This window comes from Phalacrocorax carbo, chromosome 1, assembly GCF_963921805.1.
Source record: "Phalacrocorax carbo chromosome 1, bPhaCar2.1, whole genome shotgun sequence".
NCBI classification, from domain to species: domain Eukaryota; kingdom Metazoa; phylum Chordata; class Aves; order Suliformes; family Phalacrocoracidae; genus Phalacrocorax; species Phalacrocorax carbo.
Window position 1 is genome coordinate 175,068,767 of NC_087513.1, and position 25,157 is coordinate 175,093,923.

The 25,157-nt window shown below is 36.9% G+C and overlaps 1 protein-coding gene across 1 annotated transcript in view; it reads left to right on the forward strand.

Moving 5' to 3' along the window:
* KLHL1 (kelch like family member 1) overlaps nt 1-25,157 on the forward strand; it is a 254,532-nt gene that overhangs the window by 136,532 nt on the left and 92,843 nt on the right. Inside the window, exon 5 of the mRNA XM_064440768.1 lies at nt 19,627-19,839. Coding sequence (XP_064296838.1) covers nt 19,627-19,839 — 213 coding nt within the window. The remainder of the gene's footprint in view (nt 1-19,626; nt 19,840-25,157) is intronic.

The window sequence follows — 25,157 nt, forward strand, 5'->3', positions numbered from 1 at the left end:
GGAATTTCTTTAAAAAGGGTGAGGAAATAATGAAAAAGAAAATGAAAGAAAATTGTAAGGGTGTTATCAAAAGCAAGGCATCTTTTTAAGCAGCCCTGTCCATGCTTTAGGTTATGGTAGCTCTGAGATTGCCCTTATGGCACAGTGTTAATGTGGCATCTGAGAGCTACCAGGCACAGTTTCTTAACTTTGATCACTTTAAAGAAAGGTTATTCTTTTAAAGTTTTTTGTGTTTGTTTTCTTATGTGAATGTGAAGATTGAAGACGTTAGGGAAAAAATCAAAACAGAACAAAAATTTAAATACTTGGGAAAACCACAAGAAGCTTTTTCTTACTAATTTTGCTGCTTTATCTGAAAGTTATCATTTTATGTTTTATTTTAAAGATACTTCTTTTCATGTGGATATCAGAAAAGCCAAAAGATAATTTAATGACATTGTTCACATTATTGAAATAGAATAAAAGGGAATATAAGGCAGAAGAATACTCTATGGTATAAGTAAATTAATAATTGCAATCTTTAATCTTGGGTTGGTTTAATTTTTCCTGCATACACAGATATGTATCTATATAAATATGTGAGATATGTATAATCCCTCCTGTTATTCAGACAATTATACCCTTTTTCTTTCAGCATCTAATAAACTTCCAGTATGTGCCAAGAAGGTGCTGATGCATCACACCCCCTCCCCCCCATATAGTTAATTCACACAGCAGGGCTGTTAATCAGCGTGCAGTAATGTTGTAGTTTATTATGAATAAATTCAGGCTGAGTTGAGGCTGTTTTTCTTTATTACATCTCGGGTATTTTTATCTTGGGTTTTTGTTGTTGTTATTTGGGGTTTTTGTTTGTTTGTTTTTTACTTAGGATGCTCTGCATTTTATGGAATACAAGGTTAATCGGTGTTCCTGTTTGTCATGTTGGTGAAACATACCAGAATTTCTTTTTTGGATTTTTCTTAATATATTATTACATTAACTATTTTGCTATAACTTTTGATTTAACATAAAGATATTATACAGATCTTTATGCTGCCAAATGGAGAGCAACACACAGTCTGCAGACCACCTGAATGATGAGTAGATCTAGTCAACACCATCAGTTTTCAAGTGTGTAGGTTCACTACTGAAACCATTCAGAATTTTTCTTCTGATGAAATTTTGTGCTGCATCTATGTGAAGACTAACCACATATTCGGTTGCATTACCCAGTGGGTTGAAAGAAAAAATTATTCCCCTCTACCCAGGGCTTATGATGCCTTAACTGGAATGCATTTTCCAGCTGGTGGCATTTCAAGTCAAGAGCAAATTGAACCAGCTATGAAGCTGAAGCAGGAAGCATATAATATATGAAGAGAACCTGAGGGGACATTAATGAAGAAAAGGAAGCTAAGGGGGACTCACTATTTTTAGCTACCTGTCAGGGATTATAGAAGACATAGGATCATTCTCTTCTTGAAGGTGCACAATGAGACAACATTGGGCAACAGTCAGAAGTTGCAATTGCCAAGTGAAAAAAGTTTCTTCACAGTGATAGTAGTCCTCATTGTAGCAGAGAGTACTTATTTTCTCAGAGAGGCTGTAGAATCTCTGTGCTTGGGAATATTCAAAGCTAGACTCAACAAGGCCCTGGGCATCGTGACCTGCATTTGAAATTAGTCTTGATACGAGTAAGGGTTGGACTAGATGACCTCCAGAGGTTTCTTTCTACCTGAATTATTTTATGATTCTGTTTTGTAAGCCAACCTGATGCAGTAAGTCTAAATTTACTACATTTCATTGCTGTCCAATCAAGGCAAAATTTAATACTCACAAAATAATCACATATAATTCTTTGTGACATTTCATAATTCTCAACTTTCAGTAGAATTTATTCCATCAGTAGTGATTCTTTTTTTGTTGTTTATTTTCATGAGATTGGAGCTATGATCCAGGTCAGATTCAAAACTCTGTGGTGGAATGTCTTTATTGTGGGTGTGTATGAATATACATATACATGCACTTATACACATGAACTTGTATATTTATATAAGCATTTGTGGTCTTACTGTCCAAGCTCTGATTACAAAAACCGCAGTTTAATCAATAATATCCGTAATTTTGGACATGCTACTCATGTCATAGAAATTAAGATAATTTCAAAGAAATGCAGTAATTCTTGTAAATTATGACAAAATCGTAGCAGCTAGACAGGTGAATTTGTAAACTAAGCACATTCCACAAATAAATTTATGTTCTGGTTAAAAAGCCCAAACTTTCAACATAAGAGTGTAGCTCTAAGTTTTACTGCCTTACTATAGTGCAGTTCTATAATGGGCAAACTGTGGATTTAAGTAGTGAAGCACATGCAAATTAAACTACATATTTAGAAGATAACAACTTGTACACATAATCTCTCCGTGCAAGGGAAAGCTGTCAAAATTCTGGAAATCACTATTATGAAACATTTCTTTCTACTCTGAATTGAACCTCTGACAAGATTGTATCCAAACCCAATCAACCTTCCATCAGTCTAGTGCTCTTCATAAACAGTGAACACACTCATCGTTTTGATTCTAAAGGTATGAGCCATGTATTGACACACAGAGCAAGAACTAAAAATAATGCTAAACTTCTCTGCTAGCACTCTGAGGATCAGGATTTTAGAACTATACAAACTTTTCCTTTAAGCAAGTTCAATTCAGCTGTAAAACCTACTCAGAGTTCATTCTGATGGTTGTCATTGCTTTGCTTAGGTTTAGGCAAAATCTGAGATAGAGTTCTGAAATTCCTAGGGATGGTTAAAACCTTGTATTAATTAGGATTTTATTATAATTTTTGAAAGGTGTGTTCTAAGAAGTTATTCAGAAATACACCTGGTTGTTTTCCTGTTTACTGTAAATCTTAGAAATTTATTGCCATGACTTTCTCATAGAAGTTGGTATCACAATGTGCTTCCACAGAAAGGATTTTGCAGGCATTTTTTAAACACTTTTGCTTTTCTTATTACAAATTTCAAACAGATCAGCATAGGTTAATGAATTCTGTAGAATAAATTCCTGAGTTAAAATCTACTTTTTTATTTTCTATAGTTAAATTACATTTCAATAACATATGTTAAAATAATCTTAGTTCTTAACATTCTTAATCTGTTATATCCATCAGGATCTGCTGAGGTGTATTGCAACTGACATTTATTGTACAATTGGTAAAAACCTCTTCCTTTTTTAGAAGTGATTGGACATATCTGGAATATATTTTGGAAATGCATTACCTAGTTCAGTACCTCTTAAAGATTTTTGTAAAGAACCTGCTGGAAAAAGTAAACATCTGAAAATATAGATAATTGTTTCTTTTAATTCAAGATGTTGCTGTACGATGAAATAGAAATGCAGAATGATAGCTACTGCTGTCTGGTTTATGTTCAATTAAAACTGAGAAGGGGCAAGAGCAGCCAGAGTTTATCATCACCTTCAGATTTTCAGTAAAACTGAATATTAGCTGAAAATTTGCTTATCTTAAATAAGGTTGTATTTATTATGTACTCTCTTAGTAAGAAGATAAAAAATTGTGCTTGGGAGAAAGTGACAGGTATGAAATATCAATGTTGGGGTTTTTTTAATCCTTAATCCTTATCTTATTCTTGCTCCTATTTCTACTCTTACTGTATTTCTTTTGTGAATGAAGCAGTATACAGAAAGAACCAACATAGGGTATGTTGCAATGCATGTTTTGTCCAAGCCTGAGCCTTACATCCTGGCTCAGAGATATTTTTTTCTTGGTGCTGTTCACAGGATAAAATGTGCAGCTGGGTTATACTATGTGTATATCCTGTGTTCCTATGCTGAGACAAATCAGCAAATTTAAATTGAAATGCAAATACCCTGACATTATTTGTAGGAGTGATTAGTCTGTGATGAAAAGAATGGGAAGCATAGAACTCAAAGCCAACAACAAGTGCACCACATTTAGTTCATTGAGTGGACTCAGTTTAGTCCACCTACTACTCTGTTCTGCACCATCTGTGCTACTGTCTCCTGTCCGTACAGAAATAAAGCAGTTAAACCTTTTTTGATCTTTTTTATTCCTGACTTAGTAAGTCTGGAATGATGATTAGGAACTCCTCCTAAGAAACTGTATCCCAAAGAACTAACATTTGACAGGGTTCTAAATCCGATAATGATAACGGATTCAAGATTTGAAAAGTTTAATATCCCAACAACTGTCTTGATCACATAGTCAGTCCAATATCTATGGAAAAAAATGTTGACGCACAGAAATTTGTACTCCATAATCTGAGTATCTTCACTGCAGAAAGGAGGTGCGATTTTAAAAATGTCACTAGACACCATGTTTTCTATTGGCAGGTTCAAAGTAGCATCCTCTTCACTGTACAGGATTTTGACTCACTGTTTAGTGACTGACTTTGCTCATGCGCTATGTAGGGAGCCTGAGCAACCAGTTTGGCTTTTGGATTCTCTTCTTCTCAAAGACATTAAACCCAAAAATCATTAGAAAGTGTCAGTAAAGTTGAGATAAAACACATTTAATATGAATGTTCAAGGTAGATAAGGCAAGAGAGAAATTTAAATAAGTTGTTTACATTCATATTTGCTACAAAGGGTCTTAGATTATAAATGAAGATTTTTTAAAAGTCAGAATAATTATCTCAAAATTATATGAATGCTGACAGGTCACTAAGAACATTCGGTACGGACCCAAGTATTCTGAAGGAAGTGTTACCTGTGATATGTTACCTAACATCTAAGTTGTCCTTGGTAAGAGAAAAATGGAAGCTGATAAATGTGACAACAGTGAGAGAGCAAAGAGGAAAAGAAGTCTGACAAAGAGCCAGTTATCTCAATTTTGGTGTAAACTGGTTAAACCATAATGGTGGAGAACAGGCAGAAAGACGGATTAAAAAAATTAAAAAGAGTGAAAGAAATTTTGGTAAGGCAAATCCCATTTCACAAGTCTATAGGAGTCTGTGGACAAGTTTTTATTGTGCGCTTGAATTTCCAAAAGTCCTTTGATAAGTCTGTTATTGGAAACTCTTAAAAAAACATAGCCTTAAAGGCATGAGAGAAAAAGTGCTCCAGTGGATTAGTATCTGGTTAACAATTAGGAAACAATGGATCAGAATGAATGTACAGATATCACTGTGTAAAAAGTTACCAGTAAGGACCATAAGGGAAGTATGTTGTGAAATAATCAACTAAACATTCTCATAAATTATATGGGGAAAAAAGTAAATAATAAAATAAAATGACTTTATGGACAGTATAAAATTACTAAGGATAGTAAAAGCAACAAACTGCCTCTAAGAAGTTGCAAGAAGATCTTGTTATGCTAAGTATATAATGCAAAATAAACTTAAATACTGATAAGGTAAAAATAATGCAGATGGAGGAATAAATGGTATGCATTTAATGATGGGATCTTAACTAGCTTTCTCTTATCAGGGAGGGAAAAAAAACCACAAACATCTTTTATTTATTGAGATCAGTTACCTGGTTATGAGAATGTTTCCTGAGTGCTTAGGGTGATTACAAAAGAAGGGGAGTATTAGAATCAGAATCATTAAGGTTGGAAAAGACCTCTAGGATCATCAAGTCCAACCATCAACCCAACACTATCACGTCTCCTAATCCATGCCCTGAAGTGCCATGTCTACGTATTTTTTTGAACACCTCCAGGGATGGTGACTCCACCACCTCTCTAGGCAGCCTATTCCAATGTCTGACCACTCTTTCAGTACAGAAATTTTTCCTAATATCCAATCTAAATATCCCCTGATGCAGCTTGAAGCCATTTCCTCTCGTTCTATCGCTAGTGACCTGGGAGAAGAGACCAACACCCACCTCGCTACAACCTCCTTTCAGGTAGTTGTAGAGAGCAATAAGGTCTCCCCTCAGCCTCCTCTTCTCCAGGCTAAACAACCCCAGTTCCCTCAGCTGCTCCTTAGGAAACTTGTCCTCCAGACCTATCACCAGATTCATTGTCCTTCTCTGGACACGCTCCAGCAACTCAATGTCCTTCTTGTAGTGAGGGGCCCAAAACTGAACACCGTAGTCAAGGTGTGGCCTCACCAGTGCCAAGTACAGGGGCGCAATCACTTCCCTGCTCCTGCTGGCCACACTATTCCTGACACAAGCCAGGATGCTTTTGGCCTTCTTGGCCACCTGGGCACACTGCTGGCTCATGTTCAGTCGGCTGTCAACCAACACCCCCAGGTCCGTCTCTGCCAGGCAGCTTTCCAGCCACTCTTCCCCAGGCCTGTAGCGTTGCCTGGGGTTGCTGTGACCCAAGTGCAGGACCGGGCACTTGGCCTTGTTAAAACTCATACAATTGACCTTGATCCAGCCTGTCCAGATCCCTCTGCAGAGCCTTCCTACCCTCAAGCAGATTGACACTCTGGCCCAACTTGGTATCTTCTGTAAATTTACTGAGGGCACACTGGATCCTCTCATCCAGATCATTGATAAAGATATTAAACAAGACTGGCCCCAACACTGATCACTGAGGAACCCCACTCGTGACCGGCTGCCAACTGGATTTAGCTCCATTCACCACAACTCTCTGGGATCAGCCATCCAGCCAGTTTCTTACCCAGCGAAGAGTGCACCTGTCCAAACCATGAGCAGCCACGTTCAGAGGACAAAACAGGAAGTACCAAATCCTACTCCACTCCATGGTTTGTTTGTACCTTTAATACTGCTTTTAGCTCTAGATATCTAATCCCACAAAGAATGTAAGAAAACTAAAAAGCACTAAAGAAAAGATGAGTGATGATTGTGTCTAAGTAGACCTGTGAGTTTGTGCTACAGAGTGATCCGAAGTCCAAACCTTCTGCGATCCAGATCAAATATAAATCCAGCAGCTTAGGTTTTCTTTTCATGGGAAGAAGCATGCAAGGTGAGATTGGTTGGTGTTCTCTCTCCTTCGATCACCTGGAGTAAAGTCATCTTGGAACGGCATTGCCAGGGCACTCTGTTTAGTCATAGCTAAGGATAATAATGCAATAATAATTGAAAATATGGGGAAGCCCCCTACCTCCGTAAGAAGAGAGGTGTTTTGTTGGTGGTGGTGGTTTTGGGGTTTTTTTGGCAATGGATAAGATATGACTGCTGGAGAGGATGTAATAGACACATGAGACATAAATGGCATGGAAAGGGAGAATGGGATATTATTTCCCTCAATTCAAGAATTGAGCTTTATCAAATCTATTTGAGCAACAGATTTAAAATCAAACAAAAGGAAATACTTGTATTTTAAAGGTATATGCTTAAGTTGTGCAGTTGACTGCAAGGGATTCTATGAAGACAAAACCTATTCACGTTCAAAGATTTAGATTCAAAGTGCTATTAAATAAATTGAAGAGAAGTCCACAATGTCTTCTAAACATCTGTCCTGGTTTTAGCTGTAATAGAGTTGATTTTCTTCACCATAGCTGGTACAGTGCTGAGTTTTAGACTTAGTATGAAAATAATGTTGAAAACACACTGATGTTTTAGTTGTTGCTAGGTAGTGCTTGTACTAGTCAAGGATTTTCCAGCCTCTCATGCTCGGCTGGGTGCACAAGAAGCCATCGAGGTTTAGCCCCAGTTGGCAACTAATCACCACGTAGCCGCTCACTCAATCCCCCACCCCTGTGGGATGGGGGAGAGAATTGGAAGAGCAAAAGGAAGAAACCTTGTGCTTTGAGATAAGAAAATTTTAATAACAAAAATAGTAATTATATTACTAATTATTATGATATTGATAATAATGATAATATAATAAAAAGGGAAAAAAATAAAAACCACAAGTGATACAACCACTCACCACCCACTGACCGATGCTGCTGGTCCCTGAGCTGCGATTGCTGCCTGCCCCGCCCCGCCAGCTCCTCCCAGTTATTATACTGGTCATGATATGTAATATCCGTTTGGCCAGTTTGGATCTGCTCTCTTAGCTGTGCCCCCTCCCCTCCCAGCCTCTTGTGCACCCGGCAGAGCATGGGAAGCTGGAAAAGTCCTTGACTAATGTAAGCACTACTGAGCAACAGCTAAAACATCAGCATGTTATCAACATTATTTTCATACTAAGTCCAAAACACAGCAATATACCAGCTACGGTGAAGAAAATCAACTCTATCCCAGCTACAACCATGACAACATTGCATACAGGAAATCCCTACAGACAAATTTCCCAAGTCTATAATACACAGAGAAGGTACAACATTTACCTTTTAAAGTTCCTTCTAATCATTGTCAAAATTACATCTGATTACTGGTCACAAATAGACCTTTGCTTGCTCTAAACCCATTCATCTCTTTTTACGTTCCATGAGCACCTAAACACTAAATAACATCTAGGTACCTAAATTCTGTGCAAAACTGTATCAGCTATCAATAAGCTCATCTGAATAAATACTCTGTTTTTTAATGTAATGAGTACCTTCTAAAGCATTAGGGTATCAGGAGATCCAATTCTGAAAGTTTAGCAAATCCCCATGTTGTTTTAAATTCTTTATCTTAAAGAATATTTATAACTCTGTTCTGCTTTAAAGCCAGCTGTGTTAGGCAGCATAATTTCAGCTGTAAATCTTATCTAGGAGTGTTCTGTTTATTTCCAGAAGAAATTATCTGTTTATTTGTGTTGATAAATAAAAAAGACAAGAAACAAATGAGGAGATTTTAGATGAGCGATAAGTAGTCTAGAAATCTTTTTTTCTATTTTATAGGGAAGGTTTAATTATGTAAGGAACCACTGACTTTGTGGTAAATAGCTTGGGAAGTTGAGTTTGGGTGCAGATCGTTCTTTTAAAAAGTATAGATTATTTTTTACGTGACTTTTTAAGTGGTGGATTTTAAAAAGAGTAGAATGATAATGAATTATGTCAGAACTTGAACACAAGCTAATGAAAAAAAAACCAAGACGACCAACAGCAAGACACAGCTATAAAGTTCTCTTCGCCTCCTCCCCCTGCCCAATAAAGAACTGATGCTAAGAAATTACTGCATATTATAGTTAGTTGACAGCGTGAGATTATTTGATGGTAACGTGAAGTCTTGGAGAGAGTGAAACGTAATGTCTGTTCCTTCCAAATCTGCAATTTCCAAAGCACCAATAAAACAAGAGTAACTGTCAGTTTAATCAATACTGTGTGCAGGATGACAAATATTTTATGATTTCACTTCAGTCTGAAATTTGTCTTCTGGGATTCACACAGTAGGTTAATATATTTTCAGCACTCATTTAACAGGTTTTATAAGTGTTCTACCAAAGACAACAACTTAATGTGACAAGTTTTCACCATCCTTGTGTCTTGACAAACTACTTAAGATCTAAATACAGTGGTTATTTTACATTATAATGTATACCATTATTTTGTTGGAAAGAGTATGGAAATCACCATTGTTAGTGATCAGACATCTTTGTGTGAATTATTCTATTTTCTGAAATACTGTGGAGTACAAAAAGGTTCTGTTATCTAGGGGAGGGGTATGTGTGACTATTTTAATTAACTTTGTACCATAACACTGTGTCTTTAGAATTAATCTGGATTTAATAATGTGTTTGTAGGCTGTAAGTGCTGTCAGAAAGTAATCACCATATGACTTTCTTCAAACCTGCTTATGGAGTGGAAGTCTTTGGAAGTCCCCTTTACATGGAGAGGTGGTTCTTTCTCTAAGTCCTTTTTGTGTTCCAGTGTTTTTCTATTTTGGAATATATTCTCTTCTTCCATACTAATTAAGGCGCACAGGAATGCTTCAAATTATGCTGCATGTTAGTTGAAAGGTAGATTAGAGTCTGACAATGAAAAACAGAGTGTGAGAGAAAATTATTCAGGCACATGATTTAGACATTTCCTGAACTCTGTATTTTCTGTATAATGGGCTGTTTGTTTTCTAGAATGCTCTTGAAAAGTATATACTTTTTCAATAGAGCGATTTGCTAATTAATCAGAAATGCTAAAGTTTTTCTACCTCTCTGCTGTGACTATTTTGTAATAGTTGGTTTCATTTAAAATGACTACAGAGTCTGAAATATAAACTACCATTTTTAAACATTTCACTCCTCAAAAAGAACTGTAACCAAAACATTCTCCAGAACCAGCATACGTCACACGTGACACAGAACACATATGCTTTGAGATAGCTAATGAAGACAGAAGAAACACAGTTGTTGCAAATCTTCATAGTGTGGAAAGGAGAGTAATAGGACAAGGCATTTTTTCCTCTATGATCATGCAATTCCACATGTTTCGTTAGGTGCATTTTCATTTTAATGGCTACTTATTTTTAATTCAAGTTTGGAGTACAGGAATATGAGAAAAGATTTCACTCTAATGCTCTGACTGAGGTTTCAATTGCCTTTTAGAATATTATCTTAATTACAGTATTTATTAATCATTTATGAAGGTAGAAGCTTTTTTTATAGACATGATCTTGCATATGCCTTCAGCCTTTGCTTGGTGCTGTATTCAATCACATTTCACAGGCTAAGTAGTGTCAGGATAGGTCAATGAATGATTATGAGATTACCAGTGAATTTGTAGGTGCTATAACAAAAAACAGTGTTAATGATGAAGTATCTTTTTTTCACTCCTGAACATTGCAACATAGTGTTATAGGACACATTACTGCAAATTAATTGTAAAAGCAAGGCCATAACCACTCAACTCCTTTGAGTTATTAAAGACCCAGGAGATTATTTTGAGTTTTTAAAGTTTTGGTGCTAATGGGCTCATTAATCAGAGTGATAAATTCAAAATAAGAACCGGTATGTATGAGTGAAAGACAGACGAGTTCAAATGGGAAATTATACACATATTTTAATGTTGAGGATGATTACTTCTGAAAGCTACTACAAAAGTGGCAAATTATCCATCTCCAAATGTCTTTGAGATGTTGCCTTTATAGGAAGTAATCTTCAGTGGATCAGATGTTATTAGGATCAACAGAAGGGTAACTGGGTTAAAACAAAACTGAAATAGATTCCAGGACAGTTCCCTGCTGTCTGGGGAAACCACCTCATATAATCCCTCTTGAAAACTGCATCCTAAATTATTACACTGATTCTAAGAGACCTGTTCCCTGCCCACCCACTGGAAATCTACTCTAGAGCTTGATGCTTTAACAGCAATAAATATTTTTTTTTTTCTGATTTCCAGCTTTCTTTTAATCAGATTTGATTTAGATGAGGCTCCTGTTAGGCTTGTTATCCTCTATTTTCCTTATTTTCCTTTCCTATGCCTATAATCAAAGTAACCAAGACAGGGGCTCCATTAGGCCATAAAAATATGTGCTTACCTTGACATAAATGTTGAAACATAAATGTTGAAAGGTTACGCTTGTGCTTTTCTGCATCCAAACTTGGTTTGCGATTGGCTCAAAAGCCAGATTACAGAGATTGAAGCACACATCTCTAACTGAATACCAGTGTCCTCCCTAGTTGTGGATTCTGCATAATGAGTGCAGTAAACTATGGCACAGTGGCTGAAAGTATTACTGGTATTATTAATCCGCAGGCCTCAGCTCTAGCATGCACCACAGTCACACACAGCAAGTTACATGAAAACTTGAGACACACTTGTAATCTTTGCTGAGCAACCCAATGCCTAACAATGCTGCTTCTGAGACTTCTCTACCACTAATTTTGTCTTTAATCATCTTGCTTAAGATGCCATAAGTTGCAATTCCAGCTCTTGGCCACAGTCATGAGTGCTTCAACACAGTGTGCTACCAGGTCTGATCTAATCAATTTGGGCTAGTACTTGCTGTAGCTGCTATAGAGTGTGTATGCATATATGTTCCCATCCTGAGTGAGTTTTAATTTATCCATGGATACAAGGCTTTTGATATTCTTCTCAATTAATGCATTATGGCCTAGACAAGTGGTCTGTGCAGTGGGTGGGGAATTGGCTGACAGGCCACACACAAAGGGTGGTGGTAAAAAAGGTGGTGGCAACCTGTCACAAGTGGGGTCCCCCAGGGATCGATATCGGGCCCAATGTTATTCAACATCTTCATAAGTGATCTGGATAATGGGATCAATTGTACCCTGATGAAGTTTTCAGATGACACCAAACTGAGTGGGGAAGTAGAGACTCCAGAAGGGAGAGCTGCTCTGCAGGGAGATCTGGATAGGCTGGAAGAGTGGGCCAGCAAGAACCTTATGAAGTTCAACAAGGACAAGTGTAAGGTCATGCCCCTGGAAAAACATAATGCGGGAGCGCAGCACAGACTGGGATGCACCTGGCTGGAGAGCAGCTCTGTGGAAAGGGACCTGGGGGTTCCTGGTGGACAGGAAGCTCAACATGAGTGAACAGTGTGCTGCTGCGGCCAAGAAGGCCAACAGGGTGCTGGGTTGCATCAAAAAGGGCATCACCAGCAGAGATAAACAAGTCATTATCCCACTCTACTCAGTGCTTGTCAGGCCACACCTGGAGTACTGTGTACAGTTCTGGTCCCCGCTGTACAAAAAGGATGTGGACAGGCTGGAAGGGGTCCAGAGAAGGGCCACCAGGATGATCAAAGGACTGGGAAGCCTGCCATATGAGGATAGGCTAGGAGAACCAGGATCGTTCAGCCTTGAGAAAAGGAGGCTTAGAGGGGATCTCATCACCATGTACCAGTACTTAAGAGGTAGCTACAAAGAACACGGAGACTCCCTTTTTACAAGGAGTCCCATGGAGAGGACAAGAGGGAATGGACACAAGTTGCTCTGGGGAGATTCCGATTGGATGAGAGGGAAATTTTTCAGACTGAGGACAGTCACCATTGGAATAATCTCCCCAGGGAAGTGGTTGACTCGGCCACATTGGACACCTTCAAGAGTCGTCTGGACAGGGTGCTGGGCCATCTTGTCTAGACTGTGCTCTTCCTAGAAAGGTTGGACTAGATGATCCCTGAGGTCCCTTCCAAGCTGTGATTATGTGAAGCTGTGATTCTGTGAGTATTCCAGCAATGGCCAGACGCTGTGGTGAGTGTTGATGGGGCTCTTAGTGGAAGACAACCCTCTTCCCTAAGCTCATTATTTTACCATGGTATTATCCTGGCCTTCATGATGTTGTAATTGATGGTCCTTATGTCCTCCTACCCTACAAAATGGTACTGTTCCTCCTCCCATGGGGGTACCAATTATAGAGTAGTTTATCTCCAGTGGTTGCTCCAATGGTTGCTTGAGCATTTTTCATATACGGAGAGGCTGAGAGACCTGAGACTCTTCAGTCTGGAGAAGAGAAAGCTCAGGGGGAATCTTGTCAATGTGTATAAATGCCTGATGGAAAGGATTGAAGATGATGGGGTAGATTGTTCTCAGTAGTGCATAGTAGCAGGACAGGAGGGAATAGACATAAATTAAGAAACATGAAATTCCATCAGAACACGAGAAAAAACTTTTTTGTTGTGAGGGTGACCAAACACTCTAACACATTGCAAAGAGAGGTTGTGGAGTGACCATTGGAGACGTTCAAAACCCAAGCAGACACAGTCTTGGACAACCTATTCCATCTGACCCTGCTTGAACAAAGGCATTGGACTAGATGATCTCAAGAGCTCCCTTCCAATCTAAATGATTCTGTGATTCTGTGACCTACAGGTTAGGGAAGCCACTGTGGCCAGACTGTAAATTGGATGATTGTGCTGGACTGGGGCAGGAAACTTATACGAAAGCATAACTGCAGGAGCAGGGTAGGGAAGAAAGAAAAGTCATGCTAGAAGAATAAGAAAGTGAGAGTGCCATGATGACTACTTCCCTGAAGTGTTATAATTTAAACCCAGAAACTTGTTCTGTTACCTAGATGAGAAGGGTTGCATTCCTGCTGTGCAAACAGCACAATTTTAAAAATTGGGGCAGTTCATATTTTCCATATTTGGGGAGGGCTGAGGGTACACCTTCGACAAGTAAAAGCAAAACAAGACAGTCACCAGAGTCAATACAAGTGTGTATCCACACTTTACAATATTGCACCAATGTGACAGTTTGCACTGTGACTCTCTCTTTTTGCCACTTTTAGCCTTTTCAGTCCAAAATACCACCTCTGGTGTTCATTCACAGTGCTGATCTCTTTTGCTATTTTCTTGAAATTGTGCTGAGAACTCTTCCAATGACAATCTTGGCCAATTCGAGTCACAGAACACACACATTCCAGTTTTTCAGGTCCCCGAATTGTGCTCCTTGGTTCTGTTAACTTTATTTTGGGACAGTAAACTAACATTAAAAAAGACCCAAAAAAATGCCGGGGCAGGGGGGGAGGAAGCTAAGAAAAAAAAAGATTTTTTTTAAAAAAGGAAAATAAGGAAAAGTGAAGTAATGAATAACAAGAAAACTGGTTTACCTGCTACTGAAGTTCTGTTTGTCCTAGCTACCATGCTAGGAACAACATGTTATGCATGCACTGGGGTTTAGCACCCAGAAGTTCCAGGGTCCAGAAGTTCCTGAAATCCTGTATTCCAGGGATACAGGACTTCCGAGAATAGTGTTGGAAGACTGTTTTAATCAAGTGAAGCAAGATGTGTAGATGTCCTCATTAATTTATCAAGTTGTGTCTGCTTTGTGTACAGCTTTAGGCTTCTTGGATCTTCTTACGTGTGAAGAAGAATACGTGCAGCATATGTGATCCAAGATCCTTCAGCAAAACTGGAAACAAAGGTTAACCATTCAACCATTCTGACACAGTTAAACATATGCAAGATTAAGGCCCTGTAGCTTGAAAGTTTTAGCTAGTTTATTGTGATGAACTGGCATATCAGCAAATGTCTATGACCAACTGGTTATGAACTACACTTAGATTGTGAAATCCCAGAATGCTGCATGATACTGACAATGAACTAGACTATAATCTGGTTAATTCTACAGAGTCATATCACAAAACTCAAAATTTTTGAAAAAAAAAAAAGTTGCAAGTGAAAAAGGAAAATATTTAGACTGTAGTAGTCTATCTTTGTCATCTAAAAGTCTCTATTACGATTTCAGTATGCTTTGTGAGCTGGTATCCATAGTCACAGTCTCTTCAATCCTCAGCTTGCTGTCTGCTGTCCCGAAAAAGCAGCAGCTGCTGATCTCTCTTCCCACTGACAAAGTTCAGAGGAACATACACCTACATGATCTTTTTCCACTAGCTGCCTATCCTTTGAACACCCCAGCCTTTATATGCCATCTGTAATGGTGACATCAGGCTGGCATCTGGTACTGGAAGAAACGTGTAGCTCTTTGTATTACATAGGACAGATGGAGTTTGCTCTCAGATCAGATCTGGGATTTGGCTAGAGAAGCAGACCATAAGTGTATTAATAAGCGCTGGTCCTTTGTCTAATGGGAGTTCAGGAACTTAAAAAGCCCATTCTCCTTTACGAAAGAAGATACACAACAGGACAGTTTTTGCAAAGGGGATGTAGTCTTCTATGATACACAGCTGATAGGGAAAACTGGGTGTACAAAACAAGAGGGCTGAATTCAATGTAGCACAGCAGCAATAATTCCAGACTGAAACAGTCTGGGGCTTGATCAAAACCAAAATTGGCTTTCAGGTCGTTAGAACTTCAGAAAATATACTATATTATTTAATATGTAAATCAGATGCATTATTTATTCTTTTACTGAAATGTTTGCATAAAAGCTCAGGTTCTAAACTAAAAGAGATGTGGGCTTAAAATATTCATTGACACTAGTCATTTACTATTTAAGTGAAAGGCTAGCGTACGGATACCATTTTTTCAGCTTTATTTTATGAGTTTCTTATTTTCTTATTGGAAAGACCACATCATCAAAATCAATAAAATGTAAAACTTCTTAAAACCTCCTACAACTTCTGTGTATTCAAAACAAAAAAAACTGCTAAGCATTTTACTGCCACAGCAGCTTTGATGTAACAGGTTCTAAATAGCACTCTCAGAATGTGGCATTCTTTGTCTAGGTATGAAATTATTTAACATTTTTTATAATACTGAAGAAATTGTTCTCAGATTCTTCCGTACAACTGATACTTGCTGGTTAGTGAAAACAAGGACATAAACATCCATGAGAACTAACTTTTGCAGCATAATTTGATTCCATGTGAAATAATGTTCATTGCAAGTCTTGATTTAAGAAAAATCAGATTCACTTGTATTAATAACTTCATTATAAGGATATATGCAGTAGAATTTATTTTTATTAGATTCTATTTGGTGATAGTTTAATTTCATAGAGCATTTATGTTCCTACGATGCACATGCTGTTAGAGCCAGATACTCAGGTGCTTGCTTATCTACCCTTAAATACAGATAAGTTTTGTTTACATGACTCTACTGTGGTAGAGTCATACTGACTTTAAGATCATTTAATTAATCCTGTGTGCTGCTGAAAAGGTCTAAAAGTGAAACAACTCTGCCATGGAAATGCTATAACCCCACAGCAATGTTTAGTGCATGATCATTTTGAGAAAGTGGAAGGGCAAACAAGTGGGACATAGCTTTCTCCAAGTGGGTTCAGAGACTTCCATATTTTCTCCTGTAAGTTACCTTTTCTAATTTAAAAGCAAAAATCCACTACTCTACTTAATTAAAACATTTCAATTCTTGCTGAAGGGAAAGGCTAAGTGAATGACCCATGCAGGAGAGGCATTAGTCACAGCCCAGGTGATCTTGTGAGACTTATGAGACAGTGAAGACCAGATCTACAAAGCTTCTTAAGTATCAGAGTCAAAGTTACAGGTCCTTAAAATTCATACACCTCTGTGACATAACCCTGGACATGCTTAAACATTGAGTATGCTTATTCTCAAAATTAAGGTTCCTCAGTCTGTGAGGACCTAAGCATTCCTGAAAGCACTTCACTAGAGCAGGACTGAGTAGCTCAGTTCCTATCTTGCGCCTTGCCTTCAGGAGAATTTAAAGTTTATTTTATTTGTCCTGAAAATTTTAACCAGTAGATAGCAGACATCTTTTGTATCCTGTCCCCTAAAGTGCAAAAATGAAGACCAATTTTATTTTATAAGAAAGGCAGATATTTTTCCACAATAAGCATATAGTAAATTATTTCTGTAATGATAAAACAGCAAGCCACTGAAATATGCTTTGCTGCTCCAAATGAAATGGATCTCAAGAAATTAAAATGAGAACTAGGAAGTTCTAAACATTCAATAGCCAATTTAGAAAATGCTAAATACTTGAAGGAGAGAGTTTTTAGCTCTGATGATCAAGAGCCTGGATTTTATTGCTGTTTCATAGACATAAACTATATATAAATATACCATAGAAATATATATATACACAGACGTTACAGCTATATAAAGAATTTTAATCAAATAGCATTTTCTACAATACTCGGCCCTGAGTAACATGAAACTAGTCTAAGTCCAGATGTTTAGAAGAACAGATTTGAGCTCATATGCTTTGTCTGAAAAGTTAGCTAGATTCTACTTTCAGTCAATGGTAAATGAGTACAGAGGCTGGAATAAGTTCTCTTTAAGCATATATCCCAATGAAAAGACAATAAAAAATTCTTAAAAATATTAATCAAAACTAAAATTGTTATCCTGCTTTGAGTGTTATTCAACATTAATTAAGTTCTGTGAGTTCATAAAATTTATTCCACCATTGCAATGCTTCTCAATAATATTAGGTCTTTGGATTAATATGCTAATATGAAGTTTTGATGTTGGTTCCTATTAAGAAGTAGAGTTACATTTTTTTTCATAATGGGATTTAATGTCAGTTTAACCAGCCTTAATTAAAATTTGGCTTATAAATAATTTTATTGAGATGTGCAATTAAATTTTCAAAGTTTTATGGCTTTTTAATTAAAATTAATTAAGCCAACTTGTGGTTAAGCGCCTGCAAACTAATTCCTTTACATTTTCAAGCTATTGTGCTAGTCACACAATTTAAACTTAATCAGGAGTCAACGGATTATAACCTTACGCCATAAAAATCTGGTATTTAAGGTACCTATTGGCATTTAATCAAACAATTTAAAAAAAAGAAGTGGGTCTTGTTTTGGTCTAATTATCACTTGTGTAAAGATACCTTAACAACACAGTTAATACAGACCATGACCATATATATACCTTTGGTTGTCTGTTGTGTCAGCACCCCATTTTGGGTGTATATGTAGAGTTAAAAAGTTACTCATTGAAAGTTATGTTTTATATGTAAAAGTATACACATTCATAGTAATGAGCATCACTTTTATCTTTAGCTAATTTATTCTACTTGCATGTATGTATTTGATGTGCTACCTTATATAAAATGATATGCCCTGAGTTTTTAATAGAATCTTTTAAGCAGAAACTTTCAAAAACTATGATGTTGGAGAGTTATTAATTTCTTTGTATTGCATGGGACAGGAGGAGGACAACATGTGACTTACTAGTGCCAGTGGAAAATTCTGATGTTTTAAGCCTCGCAGCAATTTTTTTCAGTATTAGTTATATTGCCTCAGTAATGCTGTGTTACTTCTATTTCACTTCCTGATGATCAGTTGGTCTTTCCCCCGGCCCAGATCCAAACAAGCAGTTAGAGACAGAATTAATTTGAATTTTGATATGCTAAGAATTGAACTGAGTGGGCGTAGCAGTGGAATTATCCACTTCCCTCGGTTTTGATGTTCTTACACTTAAGTCCTTGACTGATGTTTTGTCATTCCTTCCTTGCTTTTCATCTTACTCTCACAGAGTCTATCCAAAATATCATTATGAAATTCATTATTGTGTCTTATTTAGTAGCTATTTTAACTTAACTTCTCCCTCCAACACTTTTTACATTTTTGTTTTATGTCAAAATCAGATTTTTTCCAGGACGGTCTTGTGCCTCCAGTCCATACCTACTTCACTTTCTTCTTACAATTGTCTATGAATCAAGAATATGAGAACACATTTGCAATTTCTCCACAGAGATCAAGAACCCTACAGGAAATATTTGGGGAAAGATACCTTGCAGAACTGTGCTTCTGTTGTGTCCTGTTAATGTAGTGTAGGTAGTTCCAAGAGCGCTTAATTCAGTTCTTAGGATTCAGTCAATTAAACAAAACATTTTTGGTTAGTTTATGTAGTTTATATGGTTTTATATAGTTTTTATAGGTTTTGCTTAATTTTTATAGTTATTCCTATATGTATTGTAAATTTCAATACTGTGAGATTTTAATTGCTCTATACATTTTGCATGCTAGCCCAATGTTAGCAATCTGTTTTAAAAAGTTCAAGAAAAAATGCTATGTTCATGGTCTTGATCATTCTCTCAGCCTTGTCATATGCAGAGATAGCCATTATCTGGATATTGATAATATAACTGTAGATGACTGGCAAGTTATTTAAGAAATAGATCAGATAGTGAAAAAATACAGGGATATGTGGTATGTGCATGTAAAGATTTACAATATATTGAATGTGCTCAATTACAACTGAGTTTATAAAAATTTCAAATATGCCAACGTGCCCTTTTACTAATTCTGACAATTTTAAATTACAATATTAACATATAATCTTCATATTATTTTCTGAATAAATTAATACATGAATTACAACTATAGCTGTTTAATAATCTTTAGTTTGTTTTTCTCGTGAGCCATAAGAGGGCTGGCTGTGGCAGATGTTGACTAATCCTGTGAGTTTATTAGCTTTAACAGCTGCTTTTATTTTCTTACAGTATTACTAAATCTGAAATACTTTCTTATTTTCAGGAGAATATCATGGAAGTTATAAGAAATCAAGAATTTTTACTTCTACCAGCTGAAGAACTCCATAAACTTCTTGCTAGTGATGATGTGAACGTTCCTGATGAAGAGACCATTTTCCATGCCTTAATGATGTGGGTGAAGTATGATATGCAGAGGCGATGCAATGACCTAAGTATGCTACTTGCTTATATCAGATTACCACTGCTTCCACCACAGGTATTTTTTAATTATTACTTAATACTACTACCACTAACAATAATAGTAATATCACTGTTATTGTGAAAACCTCATCAGTTTATAAAATGCAACTGCTGAATTCTCTGGGCGTTTAAAAGCAAAATTGTTCAAAATTAGAAAAAAGGAATGGCAGCCCTTCATCCAGAGTGACCTCAATAAACTTGAGGATGGGGCCAACAGGTACCCAAGAAGTGCAGAGTTGTGAAACTGAAGAGGAGTAACTGCAGATATCATAATATGCTAAAGGCAGGCAGAATAGTAAATATTCTTAGAAAAAAACCTCTAGGGATTATGACAGATACCGGGCTGAGTATGAGCCAACAACATAAATGAGGAAAACTGCATGTTGGTCTACATCAGGAAAATTCTGTCAGCAGGCCATATAAAGTTATTATTCCCATAATACCATGCTGCTAACGGTGAACCTGGAATATTGTTTCCAATTTTGCACTCCACAATTTGAAAGGTGTTGGAAGAAACTGGAGAAGGTCCAGTGATGGGCTACCAAGATGGCACATCATCTAGGAGAGGAGAGGATGAGGAAGCGGACTGGTTTAGCCTGGTGAGGAGGAGGCTAAGTGATGATGTAATAGCAAATTAGGACTTCTTGAAGGGAAGACCATGGAACCAAATTCTTCTTAGGAGCAGCACGAAATACAAGAAGAGACAAACACCCCAAGGTGTAGCATGGACAGTTCAGGTTGGGAATTGCCTGGTGGGGGGAACCATTTGGAAAACAGTGATCCACTTCAGAAAGTTTTTTAAAAGCTAAGCAATCTTTTTCACTGAAGGTTTTCCTGAATTAACTACACCAGGTGACCACCAAATCCACTGTTGGCATTAGCCCTGATTTGAGTAAGAGGTTGAACTAGATGACCACTGGAGGTCCTTTGGAGCTCCTTTCCTTTGAATGCTTCTATGATGTTGTGATTCAGGCTTCAGTTCCCTCTTTTTTTCCCCAGAGAAGTAAATAGTAATTTTATTCTGTTTACTACCTCCACATAATCATTCTCCTTTCAGCTAGTGTACTGGGTCTGGCTGAAGCAGAGTTATCTTTCTTCATGGCAGCCTGCATGGTGCTGTGCTTTGCACTTGTGGCTAAAACACTGCTGATAACACACCAATATTTTGGCTATTGCTGAGCAGTGTTTACACAGCATCAAGGCTTTCACTCTTCCCTACACCACTACCCCTCCAAAAGCCAGTAGGTCAGCAGTGGGAAAGAGGTTGGGAAGAGACATAGCCAAGACAGCTGACCCCAATGGACCAAAGGGACATTCTATACCATATGACATTGTGCTCAGAAATAAAAAGCTCAGGGAAATGCGGAGGAAGAAGGACGATGGTTGTGGTTATGGCATTTGTCTTCCCAAGAAACTGTTAAACATACTGAAGGTCTGTTTACCAGGACATGACGGATATCTGCCTGCCAATGGGAAGTAGTGAATTAATTCCTCTTTTTGCTTTGCTTATGCACTCAGCTTTTCTTTTCCCTATCAAATTGTCTTTATCTTGATCTGTGAGTCTTCTCACCTTCCTTTTATTTTCTTCCCAAACCATAAGAGAGGGGAGTGAGTGAAAGGCAGGGTAGGTATTTGGCTGCTGGCTAGAGTCAACCCATCACAACCCTTTTTGACACCCCACATTGGGCACCAAAGAGGACTGTTTATGGTGAAGGTCACAACACTGAAAATTGACAGCGATGAGTAAGGTCTGAATCACCTGCCAGCAATATCAGATCATATCAATGTCTACAGGAGTTATTTCTACATAGGAAGCCAGAGACAACATTCTCATATATCTAAATATCTTCATGTTCATTTGAGCATACTTACTGTTCCTTAGAGATCAAATCCTGAGCTAAGGGTCCAATGAATAAACAAAGGAGTCACTGATACAGCAAAACATATCATTGAGCTATTTCTTCTTTGTCTGAGTCTGCAAAATTTATTTACTTCAGACCATGAAAGGAAAAAAAAAAAAAACAAAAATAATATGGTAATGGCAAATACTTTTGGCTGTGAATCCCAATTACTATTCTGGATATTAACCTTTCAGAATTGAATCGCTTGTCCAAAATCGAGAAAGAAATCCAAGTTCAAACCTGCTTAAAAATCAAGTATTAATACTGGAATCCTCAAATGACATCCTGAGGTTGCTTCATATTGGGTATATAACACTGCAAAATAAAAATAAAAAGAGGGAGAGACCTCAAACACCAGATCTTGCACACCCTTACTGCTCAGTTAAGTCAATCCCTGGCTCTGTTCTGAGCCACTACAGTCTATTCCAGACAAGTAATCCATAAGGAATTGTAGTGCTAACCCAATTGGCGCTACTCAGTTGTTTCTTGCTGTGTTTCTTTTACCAGTATAAGGATAGCATATGATACTCTGACATGCTCAAGCAGTTATTGTTTCAGCTAATACTTTGAAGAATATGGGAAGAAAGATGAAGGTAGGCTAAAAGTGGCAGCTCATGACATGACCAGGTACTTGGTATTGTAGTGTCTATGATGTACAAAAAATATACCCACTCTGAAAGGGATCAAGAAAAGAATGCTAGGAAGGACATGATTAAAACAAGAATTGTCATAAATCATGATGCTGAGATTTACAGGCACTTTTTGTCATACTGAGACCTCAGAGGGTTGGGTGGGATTTTTTTTTTTTTTACTTTCCAATATAAAATGTGGTACAAAGGAAACAGTCAAATATGACACAATTAAAGGTTTCTTTGTCAGAAATGTGAGCTGTTTATTTTTCAACATCTACGCTGATTGAGAAGCTAGCACATAATACTGTGCTTTACTGTGGTCTTTAAAGTTTATTTTTAAATCTGCCAAGTGCTTACAAAAGGTAACTTAAACTGTTCACACACCAGCCTCACACCTAGCTTTTATTGTGTGGAAAGAGATGTTGCAGTCTTTGTTCGTTACTGGTCCCTGCCCTAGTTCTTTGTAGAAATGTTCTTTATAATTAATATCTGCAAGATTTACTACTATTGAGTTAAATGAAGCTATTGACATAAGTCAGATGGAAGGAATGTAACTATTTTGTTTGTTCTGTGAATTGCTGGAAATGGTGAAAAATGGACCCAAGATTAAAAAGATTATTTTCCTTTTCAATTGCCTTAGGTAAAATATCAGGTAATGTATGTATGTGTATAAGGTATGTAATGGTCTCACTCTCATCTAGACTCCCTTTCCTATGAGAGTTCGTTCAAAGTCACATGCAACCTGCGCTGTTCTATGATTCTGTGGTATATAAAGTACCAACTGAAATAATTTAGAGGCAAGATTTCAGACTACTCTTATGTTCAGAATCTTCTAATCCTACTACAAATTCTAAAAATATTACATTTAGCTGCATTCCTCCAGTCAATAGGGATTTTACTTCATCTAGGCATCACATACTTTGCTTACCTCTGCATGGCTAATTGCATGTAAACCAGTGACCCCCACATTACCAAGCTGAGTGTTGTAGCCCTTTATCCATAGTGTTAAAGGCAATTCCCTGTACTATGTCCACAGCTATGTCCACACTCCACAGTACCTTCTTCTGGATTTCCTCTGGTGTGTCTGTGGCTGTATACAAAGATACCCTGAGACACTGTCAACAGCACTAACAGCCCTCATTTGTTCCACTGAATTGTGTCCACTTTGTTGTATGTCATCCTCATGAGAATATCCTGGATACCTTAAGTTATCTGAAGTATCATTATATCCCATGTTTAGCAACTGAATCAAATCCTAGATTTCCACTGCCTATCATAGATAAGTATCACAAATGTAAACATGTATCACTGGTATCTCACATCATTGACATCCGCCTTTAAGCTCCTTAAACAGTTGTGTTAACCTCAAACTGAATTCCATTGTGTATCTCAGAAAGTTTCTCATAAAACTACTTTCTTCAGATTCAAGTACAACTCTTAAAGAGAACACGTTTCTTTCTGAAGAAGGCAGGTGACCAGTGACTAGGGTGTATGAAAAAAAATAACAGTTTCAAAACTGTTCATAAGGACTTTTCAAATGAATTCTTTTAGAGTGATATACCTGTGGCAGTTCTCTATCTCTTTTGTTCTATTTAATCTGAAAATTAACCCTTATGCACTGGTGCTTGTCTCTAATTGAATGCTCCATCTTATAAATGTTTGCTATAATGCTAAAAGAGTGTTTAAAATGTGTATCCAAATCAAAACTAAGATATAACAAAGTTTCAGTGGAAAATTCTTGAGAGGTGGAGGAGAAAATTTATTTTAATTACCAAAAGGTGAATTTTTTCGTACTTCAGTTTATACTTATGTATAAATCAAATAAAACACTCTATCATTTTCATTGCACTGAAAATTAACTGAAGAGCTCTCTGGAGAGAAGCCAGGTCAAAATTAAAAGCTAATCATTAGAGCTTTGAGAAAAATAGATTTGGATTCCTTATTTTTAAATTCACTAAAAAAGATGAAGTCATAGACTGCGAAGATTATTAACAGATTGGAAAGATTGTACTGAGATCCTCTTAAAATAAAGGCTTAAATTTATAGCCTGAGTTTATATGATACTTCATTTTACTTTCAAGGTGCAGTAATTATATTGGCAATGTAGTCAGAATGGAGTAATAGGATATCAAACAATGTAATTCAAAATACAGTAGAAGAATTTAGGAGAAACCAATCAGTATTAACATATTAAAAAGACAGTGTCGTGAAGCTGAATATTAAGTGATAGAACCTGCGATGTTGCCATAGAACTTTAGTTTAATTTTGCTCCTTTGATTTGCTGGAAACCATCTGCTAAACTAAACCCGTTTGTATTTATTCATTCAAGTCAAACTAGAAAGATTGGTCGCTTGACCAACATAAGAAGTTATTTCACATTATAATAGGTAAGATTTAGTTACTTCCTTTCAATAGGTGTTCCAAATACTTTGTGTTGATCTGTACAGCAAATATATCTTAATTTATGTTCATTTTCATTCTTAAAGAAATCAGGGAAAGCAAAAATTTGGTGGAAGCCTTAAACCTTGTTAATGTTGAAGTATTTTAGATTTTTTACTTGAATTGTTCATTTACAAGCTTATAAAAATATTTTTTCCTGTGATTTTTTAATAACATTATTTGCTGAGAGTAAGTTAACGAACAAGTTAAGAAGCAAACAAAAAGTATTGTTAATCTGACATTTTAATTTGTCAGTTTTTCAAAAACTCTAAGAAGCTACTTTTTGTAGCTAAAAGGTACCACAATTGCCCTCAATTTTTATTTTTAAATGAAATTTTAATAAGACCATTTTAATCTTTCAA